The 11,822-nt window shown below is 38.8% G+C and overlaps 1 protein-coding gene across 2 annotated transcripts in view; it reads right to left on the reverse strand.

The window, feature by feature from the left end:
• Window positions 1–11,822, reverse strand: part of LOC111865704 — a 265,440-nt gene that overhangs the window by 193,612 nt on the left and 60,006 nt on the right. For both annotated transcript variants that reach the window (XM_023853933.2, XM_023853941.2), the window contains exon 2: window positions 2,716–2,802. In XM_023853933.2, coding sequence (XP_023709701.1) covers window positions 2,716–2,784 — 69 coding nt within the window. In that variant the 5' untranslated portion in view covers window positions 2,785–2,802. The remainder of the gene's footprint in view (window positions 1–2,715; window positions 2,803–11,822) is intronic.

Raw genomic sequence — 11,822 nt, forward strand, 5'->3', positions numbered from 1 at the left:
AAGTAGATCCTGTTAGCAGAGACGAAGGGAACAATTGGGAAGACCTGTGTGTTTTTTAAATTTTAAACTGAGTGCAGTGTAACAGCTACGTGAGTGCATACACCTGATGATGGCCGTTTGCGGCCGAAACATGTAGTGTAGAAGAAGGCAAAACGAAAGACCTACAATAAATTGTTGCACTTAGGACGGAGTTTATATCATATATCGTATAGAGTGCAACAGGATGCCTAAATATAATAAAATAAACGATTCTTATTTTAGATATGACAAAACACTAATTCCAGCAAAATGAATCCATTTCTTTGCGATGTTTATGACACAGGTAATAAAAATATTCTTCACAAATGTTCTTTGATATCAAAGTCTCCTATGAATGCGAAAACTATCAGCTTCCTTTTTCGTAAGCCAAGGAAACATAAGAGAAAATTGTGAAACCGTCAGGAAGCATTGATGATAAGTATTCATATTTACAATTATTTCCACGAATAAACTGTCTTTTATGTTGCGCTCTTGGAAATTCTCTGTGCTTTATAAGAGCGACTTTCCACGGGTATCCTCAGCGCTGTATTGTCTGAACATGTACAATGCGGATTACCTCATGGCTGCATAACATCACAGACTGAAAATAGATGTTGAAATCATGGGAACCGTGCTAAAGGTTGTTTGCATTCGCATGGAAACAAGGAATCCGGGAATGGTGCAAATTACGAACAACGAAATCATTTGTAATTTAACTGGGACTCATTTGCAATGGAGTATTTCATCCTGAGACTGGAATCACAGTAAAAGAAACTGTAGATCTCTCCCTTCGTCCTTGACATGGATTATTCCAACGGCCCTTTTAGAGCATTAATGAATTACTGCTTCAGGATCTATCTTGGTAGACATATTTTCAGTTATCTATTTGATTACAGAAAAGCTTTAAAACGGTGAACTATCGGTGGATGTTATGTCTATGTATCTTAACATTTCCTTTCATACATTGGAGCTGTACTGTCTTCTTTTCAGTTTACAATTATTTCATATGTCTCAACTTTGCATTTTTTTTTCATTCACAGCCTCATAATCCTCATTTGAGGATTTTCTGTCATATTTTCATTTTGCTTTTTCAATATTCATTTCTCGCTTCCATATTATAAACCCAATTTTGAGAGAATGTTATACATTATTATCATTTGTCTTAAAATTTCTCCCCCAGATATTTTACAATAAGTCCATTTAACTCATTCACTTTGTGAATGCTTCCATTCGAATTCATTTTCATTTTGTGCACATGTAACAACATTTTGTAAATATTGGCCTACAGTCTAAGTATTTCATCTGTCCTGCCATATCCTTGTTTATGAACGTTCTGACTGCTGTCGTTTCCATCCATTCATTGCCGAGGCTTCGATATGTTCTTATCCTGCGAGTATAATGCCCCACTTAATGTTCTCATATATTGTGGAAAATAATTTCCTTTCTCAGCTATCTGGCCTTCAAAGGAGGTACGGATTAATATGTAGCTATTATATCTTGGAGATATTTCTTTATGCTTCACCTGCTTCTCTTCTGTATCTCTTCCTTTTCGTACATGAATCAAATAATGCAAGGGAGAATTCATCACTGTGTGAATGGCCAATGCTGTGTTGTGCAACAAAACCTCGGACACAAACAACAGAAATACGTTCAAAAATGAAAAAGTTAAATAGTTCCGTTCAGTATGACTAGTTAAGATTTTTTTTATTTCAATTATTCATGCCCTTACATGTTTCGGTCTTCAGAGACCATCTTCAGAGGGACACCTTTACAATACAGTTAAAAATGCGTTAAAATAATTAGTTGAAAGTCCTCACTTGGGAGGCACAGACTTAAATGTGAGGATAATATTAAATATATATAAGATTTTGGGTTCTCACGGCGGTGACTATGAAGAAACCCATCTTCTTTGTTGTGGAGCCGTGTATAAATTGTGTTAATCGACGTTTCGGAGAAACATATTGCCTCCATCTTCAGGGTAGAAAACAATAAGAAATCCGGGAGCGAACAGACTCAGTCTGTTGTACCTGCTCTAGCTGGTTCGCTCGGGGATTTCTTCTTGTCTTCTACCCTGAAGATGGATGCGATACGTTCTTCCGAAATGTCGGTTAACATAATTTCTACACGGCGCCACATCCCAGAAGACGGTTTTCTTCAATATTAATTATAGTTTAAAGAAATAGGCTGTAATTCTACGAAGTGGAATGCGCTGATGAGGACAGGGAATTGATGTAGTTATACTCAGAATTGTTATGGACCTTCGGTTTTCAGAAATAGAAAATTTCTAAACAAGCCGAAAATGTATGAAGTTTTGAAGGACACAGTATCATGAAATTAGTTCTTCTTATTCAAGAGAGAAAAACACTTTCTAATTATTTCAACTCCGTTTAGAAAAACGCGTTAGAATTGTTGGGAATATTAAATGTTAACATAATACATAACATTACAAATAGCATTATATTTTTACTTTCAGTATGACGTTCGCAGCCAATGAATCCAATTATTACGCTGAAACTGACTTTAACTCGCTTTCTACTGTGAACAGCAACTGTGAACAATGATCCTTGTGTAAACAAGATGGAAGCTGGTTTGCCAATTCAGTAACATTCTACCCACAACTTTCTCTCACTAAACATACCAATACCAGTCAGTTAGGAAACCCAAGTCTCAAGAGAGACAAAGGCGAACAAAGCTTACCTGAGAGAACAGCGGTGTGAAATATCCTAATATGGCGACCAATATGGCCGCCGGGTGTCGTATGAGCATGGCAGCGCCTCAATTGATCTGTGAAAAAAAGGAAAAGTAATTAATTAGCGTATGAATTTGCAGACGGAATAGCATGTCCTAAAGTTGCGGATGGAGTAGATGTCCCCAGGTACGGTAAGTAGCTGCGAATATATTAAATAAGCAGTCACGGGCAACTGACAAAGGGTGGTTCCCCAGCGTGAGAGTTGGGCTTGGGGATTAAAACTCCTCACTTAAGAAATAAGCTTGTTACGAAAGATCACAAGAAGCATCAGACCTGGACGGATTCCTTGTATAAACGACGTGAGCAACAGAAAATGGATATGAGATTTGGTACTTGGAATGTTAGAAGTGCCTACAAGACAGGCTCACTTAGGACAGTGGTGGTAGAAATATCAGAATATAAGTTAGATTAATGGGAGTACAGGAATTCAGAAGGGACGGAGGTGGCACAGAATCAGTAGGCAAATATACATTTTTCTATGGAAAGGGGAATGATAATCATGAATTAGGTACAGGTTTTTTCGTACATAAGAGAATTGTATCAGCAGTTAAATAGGGTAGAGTTCATTAGTGATAGGGTGTCATACATAATACTAAGAGGTCTCTGGTGTGATATCATCGTTCTGCATGTTCATGCGCCAGTAAAGGACAAAAGTGATGATATAAAGGCCAGGTTCTAAAAAGAACAAGAATATATATTCGATAAATTCCCGAAGTACCACATGAAAATTTTGTTAGGAGATTTCAATGTAAAAGTAGGAAGAGAAGACACTTTCAAACCAACGATTGGGAATGAGAGGTTGCATGAAATTAGTATTGATAATGGAGTTTGAGTAGTAAACTTTGCCACATCGAAAATCTTACTGTCAAAAGTATGAAGTTCCCACATCGTAACATTAAAAAATTTACTTGGACATCTCCTGATGGAAAGACGCGCAACCAAATTGAGTATATTTTGACAGACAGGAGACGGCATTGAAATGTACTTGATGTCGGATCGCTCAGGGCAGCAGATCGTGATACTGACCACTACCTGGTGGTGGCAAATGTTAGGGAAAGACTGGCAGTGAGTAAACAAATAATGCACAGGGTTCATATGGAGAGGTTAAATCTCAAGAAATTAAACATGGTGGAGGATAGAGAGCAGTATCGGGTTGAAATCTCAAATAGTTCGCAGCTTCGGAAAATATAGAGACTCAGGTTGACATTTATTAGACAGAATATCAAAATTTCTGCCAAAGACTCTCTAGGTTATTGTGAACTGAATAAGCATAAGCCGTGGTTCAATGAAGGAGGCTCAGAACTGTAAGACCAAAGGGAACAAGCTACATTGCAGTGGTTACAGGTTCCAAGGGAAATAAATGGGGATAATCTGAAGAATATAAGACTTAAAACCAGCTGTCATTTCAGGAATAAAAGAGGAAAAATCTGAAAGACAAAATTGATTAACTTAGCAACGAACATTAAGAACAATAACACTAGAGACCTGTATAGAGGAATAAATGACTTTAAGATGGGTCACCAACCTAGAAGTAACTTAGTGAAGGATCTGCTTTGCAGATTCCATCAACACTTTTAATATGTGGAAGAACTACTTCTCCAAGTTATTGAATGTACATGGGGTCAGCGATGTTTGGCAGATAGAAACAAATACAGCTGAGCCGTTAGTACCTGATCCTAACCCTTTTGAGGTTGAAAGTGCTATTACAAAATTGAAAAGGTATAAATCGCCACGTAGTGTTCAAATTCTCGCAGAACTTATTCAAGCAGGAGGTGAAATATTACGTTCTACATCCATAAGCTAATTAATTCTATTTGGAATAAGGAAAAATTGCCTGATCTGTGGAAAGAGTCTCTTATTGTACCCGTTCACAAGAATGGTGCTATAACTGACTGCAGTAATTATCGGGGGATATCACTGCTATCAACTTCATACAAAAGTTTATCCAATATTCTTCTTTCAAGATTAAGTCCATATACAGATGAAATTATTGGGGATCATCAGTGTGGGTTTTGACGTAACAGATCAACTACAGATCAGATCATATGCATTCGTCAGATATTGGAGAAAAAATGGGAGTACAATGAGACAGTACATCAGCTATTCATAGACTTCAAGATAGCCTATGGTTCAGTTAGGAGGGAAGTACTGTACAATATTCTGATAGAGTTTGGGGTACCCATGAAACTAGTTAGGTTGATTAAAATGTGTTTAAACGAAAAGTATTGTAAAGCCTGTATAAATAAACATTTTTATGTTGCTTTCTCTATCCAGAATGGTCTAAAACAAGGAGATGCTTTATCACCACTCCATTTCAACTTTTCCATTACGAAGGTCCAGGAAAACCAGGTAGGACTGAAATTAAACGGGACACATCAGCTGTCGTTCTATGCTGATGATGAGAATATAGTGGGTGATAATGTAGATACCATAAAGAAAAACACACAAACTTTAATTGACGCAAGTAAAGAGGTTGGTCTAGAAGTAAACACAGAAGAAACTAAATATATGTTGCTGTCTCGTCACCACAATACAAGGGAAAACCATAGCAGGAAGATAGGTAACAGTTTTGAAAATGTGGTATTATAGTTCAGATATTTGGGAACGACTATAACAAATCAAAAGCTGATTCAGGAGGAAATTAAGAGGATATTGAATTCGGGTAATGCTTGCTACCATTCACTCGAGAATCTTATGTCTTCTCGTATGCTGTCTAAAAAAATAAAAATTAGAATATACAAAACTGTAAATTTTCCTGTAGTTCTGTATGGGTGTGAAACTCGGTCTCTAACATTAATGAAGGAATAGACTAGGGGGAGGTACGCGGTAGTGTGGCCGGAAGGTCGCGGGGTCGAGTCCTAATGAGGTGGATTTTTTCAATTTACCTAATACTTCCAGCCTCACTGTGGCCCTGGGGTCGACTCAGCCTCTAACAGAAATGAGTACCAGTAACATTCCTGGGGCTAAAAGCCGGTAGTTGTTAAGTAAAGAAAAGTTAAGTTACCCTGGAACAGGCCGTGGAGGCCCATAGGGTTGTGAGATGTTGAGGTTCCCACATTTTCTAGAAAATCGGCTCACAGATGGCGGTGAGTTTGTCAACCCTACGTGCCGGCCGCCCTTTAGCCCCAAGAATATTCCTGGTACTCATTTCTGTTAGAGTCTGAGTCGGCCCCAGGGCCATAGTGCGGCTGGAAGGATTAGATCAATTGAAAAAAATCAATGACCTCATCGAGACTTGAACCCGGGACCTTCCGGCTTGTAGCATAGTGCCTCAAACAAAATACGCTACAGTTTGTAGGAACCTCACAGGACTAGGCTCAGGTACTAACAGCTCAGCCGTATGTACTACCCTCTGCCTAACATCACCAATCCCACGTACATTCAACAGCGAAGAAAAGTAACTATTCCATTTATTCAAAATTCTGTGAAAACTTATGTGCAGACCACTGTCCTTGTAATTCTGGGTTGGTAACCTTCTTAAATTCATTTACGCCTCTACGCAGTTCTCCAGTATCCTTGTTTTTGCTGCTTGTTGCAACGTAATTATTTTTGTCTTTCAGATATCCCCCCCCCAAATATGCCTACTGGCGGTATGTCGGGATTACCTTCATTCATTTAGCTTGGATCCTGTAGCCTCTACAATTTGGCTTATTTCTTTTATCTGATATCCTTCAACATCATTCGTGAACACATCCTTTTATGCAGCTTCAATTCGTAATAGACTAGACTGATCTTGCTGAACGTTGATTTACTCCCTAACATTTTCGCGTGCCTGTTAAAGTCCACATCATCAAACGAATTTTTCAAAGCTACACTTTCTATATTTAAATTGATGCTGTCCTTGACCCTTACGCACAATATCTCTGAGCCAATTTTAATATTAGCTGCCCATCTCTCCCTAGATCTCCTAAATGGTACCCTCCCTTCGGTTTTGCGACCAAAGTTTTACCCGCCTTTCTCCCTATATGCTTGTCACGTGACCTGCTGCCTTATCCTCAATTTAATTTCACCGAAGAGTACAGACTATGTATCTCCTCATTGCGCGAGCTTCTCTGAAATTCCTGTCACTTTCTCGCTCTTAGGTCAAAGTATTTTCCTGGGAAGACTATTTTCATATACGTGTATCCTCAACACGCCACTGAAGGGAAATCCTAACTTCTTTTTAAGGCGACGAACAAATTTGATGGAATGTCGCTTATGCATGCACAACGTATAAATTCCCAGGTTAAAGAAATGGTATTTGTTTAGTGGGGGGTTGGAGTCCAACTGGGTCCACTCGCCACGGCGGCCACTGATTGGCCTATTGTACCTGCCCCGGGTGATTATGATGATGGAGAATTTGGTGGAATGAAGATTAGCAGAGGAACCGAAGTACTCGGAGAATACCCGCCCCAGCGCCACTTTGTCCATCACAAATCCCACTTGACCAAACCCGGGCCGCCACGGTGGGAAGCCAGCGATTAACCGCTTGAGATATGGCGTGGCCAAGAAATGATATAATCTCAGGCGTCAAAAAAGAAAAAAAAAATGTTGTGGATCAACCCTTCTTTAAGGTGTAATCATCCAATAAGAAATGTAAAGTTATCCCTGTAACAGGCCGTGAAGGCACATAAGGTAATGAGACGTCGAGGCTCCTACATTTTCCCTAGAAAATCGATTCACAGATGGCGGCAAGTTTGTCAGCCTTACACGCCGGCCGCCCTATACTCCCAGGAAGATTCGTGGTACTCATTTCTGCTAAAAGCTGAGTCGATCTCAGGTCCATAGCGCGGCCGGAAGGGTTAGGGCAATTGAAAAATCCGCCTCATCGGGACTCAAACCCAAGACCTTACGACTTGTAGCATAGTGCCTCAAGCAACTACGCTACCGCGTGCCCATAATCTTCCAATAGACAAAGAAAATTTTATGAATACTGTGTGTGTTAGTATGTACACGTACATTGATGCTGAATGTGTAAAGGCAAACCTCAATTTTATGAAAGGTTAATTAATTCCGTCCAGTGTGATTGATGGAGTTTTGTCTCCTTTTTAATATTTTATCCTTTTTCGGTCTTATTAATATATATATATATATAATGTTATCGTAATACAGTGAGTACAAAACCTAATGTAGTTGTTTAAAACATTAGATTTTGTACTCATTGTATTACGATAATATTGTACATATACCATATATTAATATTCACAAAACAAATTGTAATAGTGGTTTCTATTGTAGTGATATCCCTCTGAAGAGGGGCTATAAGACCAAAACATGTTAAGGATAAGATATTAAAAAGGAGAAAGCACTCCATCAGTCACACTGGACGGAAATAATTAACCTTTGATAATACTGTCAGTGTGACGGAACAGGATCAAATAAATCAAACAGACATAAAAGTAAAAATACTCGGTACAGCTCTCAGGTATTTCTTATTCCTTAAAAACTGGATAATTACGAGTATTCCACTAAAATATATGAATGTTTGTAAGATTTCAGGTTTTCACGGCAGTGACTATGAAGAAAGCAGTCTTCTGGGATGTGGAACATTGTAGATGTGGTGTTAACCGACGTTTCGGAGAAACGTATCCCCTCCATCTTCAGGGAAGAAGGAAAAATAATAAATCCGCGAGCGAAGAGACCGTGCAAACTGGTACAAGCAGACTGGTGTTGGAAATTAAAAAAAAAAGAGTCTGTACCGGTTCGCACAGTCTCTTCGCTCGCGGATTTATTATTTTTCCTTCTACCCTGAAGATGGAGGGGATACGTTCCTCTGAAACGTCGGTTAACACCATATCTACAAGGTGCCACATCCCAGAAGACTGCTTTCTTCATATGAATAGGCGTTCGGAATCTATGACACTCCCCGGTCAGTGATCATTGTTGGGAGCGGTTTCTCAGCAGTTGCAACTACCGACATGAGAGCGTGTGTCTGCTTGGCTCATTAAAAATCACTTTACATGAGACCCATGTTTATCACACAGACAACTGACAATGAAGCTTTCACTAAGTATTCTATTTATTTCTTCCTGAAGGCTGATTGTTTTCATTGTTAAAAAGTACTTACTTCTTTTCCGGATGAGGATTTGGAAAGTAAAGTTAATTGAATTACCTGAATGTTGTATAAACAAACTTTACGTGTGAACAGTTTTGAAATAGAAACGCGTGTACAGCTAACTGCAGACTATCAGTAAGTGGCGTGTTGTTTAGCAAATATACGAGGGTAATTCCAAAAGTAAGGTCTCCAATGTTTGAAAATATAAAATAAACATATATTTTCAATTTTGGATACATCAGTTGAATCTTGAACATGTACTCATTTCTCTACATAATCGCCATTTCGGTCGATGCATTTTTGTAGGCGCAGTGGCAGTTCTTGTATGCCCATGTCATACCAGTTCACCTCCATGCTGTTCAGGAAACGTAGTTCAGAGTCTATAAACAGGGATACTCGCTGTAAGTTTTCACGGCAAACAGCATTTTGAATTTTTTAAAAATACAGTAAGTATAAAATATAAGAACAATTTTTTAGTGATGTGTTCAAAATATAATGGCCTACTAATAGCACCACATTATTTCAGAAGAAGCAGCCAAACACATGTTAACTTCTTATATAAGTATTTAATGTTGTCACGTTTATCACAGTTACTAAGAGCGGGTTCGGATTGATAATTGCATTTTTTAGTAACGTACAAGTCGTAACTGCAAATAATTATTACACTATTCCTTCTGTACACAATTTACTATCACTCCACTCCAGTATCTTCAGTCTATCTGCACTACTCTTCACAGGTTTATAACACGGGAACTATAACAGTCTCATTGAATCACACACTCCAAATATTACACATAAATAAAGTCGTCTAATGACATGTTAAATTAAGATGGTTCCTGGAAAATTAAAACAAATGACGAACTGGATACTCTAACAAAAGGAAGGAACATAATTAACTTCATCAAAGCCCAAAGAATAAGTTGGCTTGGACACATCTCAAAGATGGGGGCAGGACCAAGAGTGAATATATACAGAATATACACAGTGAGCTCAGGTTCTGTTAGGACTGTGTTCATTAAAAATACAAGATATGAACTCTTTTTAAAATTTCACTCTTTTTATTCAAAATAGCCTCCTTCTGAAACAATACATAGCTGGAATCAATTGCAAAGTTTTCGAAAATAGTCACTGTATTCTTTTTGTGGAATAGCATTTAAAACTGCGGTACATTCCCTTTGGATGTCCTGGATGGTGCCGTGACGGTCTCCTTTCATCGCCAACTTAACTTTTGGTAACAACCACAAATCTCCTGGAGACAAATCTGGTGAATGTGAATGATGATCAAGGACTGTGATCCCTTTTCTGGCCAAAAAATCGCGCCGCACGATGATTTGTGGGGCGGAGACCAGGAACCTTGCTCTCGAATTCTCGCCCACAAACAACTGAGGACTCCGAGATAATAATCAGAATCTAAAGGATTTAGGCATTTATAACTGGTCAACTCGCACACAGGACAGAAGTAGTTGGAAGGAAATTGTTGAGCAGGCCAAAGGGTTCAGGAAATGATGCTGTCGAGCCTTATGAAGAAGAAGAATCACACGTTAAGTCTTCATGGGGTAGACTTCTAGTTCTTCAACTACCAGCTCCCGTGGCTATCTCCTTGCTTGCTTGTTCGCGTGCTCTGCTGCTATTATTCGTAACTGCTTTAATTATACATCCGAGGAACGGACATGGACCTATAGTAAACACGTAACAAGTGATCGCTATCCAGCCAGCCTATTGGCGCGTATGTAAGATCTACAGAAACCCGTCATGTGATCACTATCCACTGTTCTGACGTCACATCGGACACGGAAAATATAGCTTCCTCTTTTGTTATGTAACCTAGCAACGGACTGCTTACCAAAAATCTGTCTTCGCGGGAACTTGTTTACCAACACGTTGTCTAGCAATGGGTGTACATGTAACAATATTTAAATAGCGCTAAATTTATACTTTCAAGTTTAACATACAGCAGTAGTAAACAGCATGGAACTAGGGTTGTTTGGTACATGTAGTTTATTGGAATTTGTTAACGTAAATAAATTATTATCTGTAGGCTCATAAAAGGGCTCTCAACATATTAAAGTTCTCTCAAACAGGGGGTGAACTTCCAAACTCTTCTATGCTACGCGAACGTCATAGAATTTTATGTTAAAAAATCAGCAATGGTGTTTCGAACACGTGAAAATATTAACTAAGTCTCTTATTTAAGACAAATACTTAACGAAGCTTCATCCACCTGAATGTAAAAGCCCAGATGCGCATTAGGTCTATGGGCCTATTTTCTAACTTAAGTACTATTACAACCATTACGTTTTAAAATGTTCACTATTTATTTCGAGATAGTTAAACAAAGAGGGAACACATGCGCCACAATTCTCACGTTACGCGCGCACTTTCTAACTTGTTTTTAATGGCATGAATATACTTAATTTTCAATTTGGGTGTAATTCTTTTTAATTCCAGTTACCTTAAATATATAGCTTTATCTGACGAGGAGAGCGACTACATACAGGGCGAAGAACTAATAGAAAGTTATATGCTTATACAGGCTATTTATCAGAATTAATTAAATATACTTGCGGTCATTTCAGAAACTTATGCCTCGCGAACAAAGGAAATGCATGTATTTGAAAATTTCGTCCCTGTATGAAATTACACTTGACGTGTCATCCCTCTATATTGCAGGGATTTGAAAATAATGCTGCGCCAATTTACGAACTCTAATTATCCTGCACATGCCCACACTTGGACATTGTATAGAACAGTGGTTAGAGCGAGCGGCCCGCGATCAGCATACGGCCCACTAGATCCCCAGGTACAACCGGCGACGGAATTGAGCTACCGAAATTCTAAAAATATTGAATAAAGGTTAACATGTAGGCCTCGCCATAGCTCAAGCGGTTAGTTGCTGGCATCACACCGCGGCGGCCCGGGTTCGATCCCGGGTCTAGTCAAGTGGGATTTGTGGTGGACAAAGTGGCGCTGGGGTTGGTTTTCTCCGAGTACTTAGGTTTTCGTTGCCAATCTTCATTTCAC

The sequence above is a fragment of the Cryptotermes secundus genome, unplaced genomic scaffold (assembly GCF_002891405.2).
Source record: "Cryptotermes secundus unplaced genomic scaffold, Csec_1.0 scaffold968, whole genome shotgun sequence".
Classification (NCBI taxonomy): Eukaryota; Metazoa; Arthropoda; class Insecta; order Blattodea; family Kalotermitidae; genus Cryptotermes; species Cryptotermes secundus.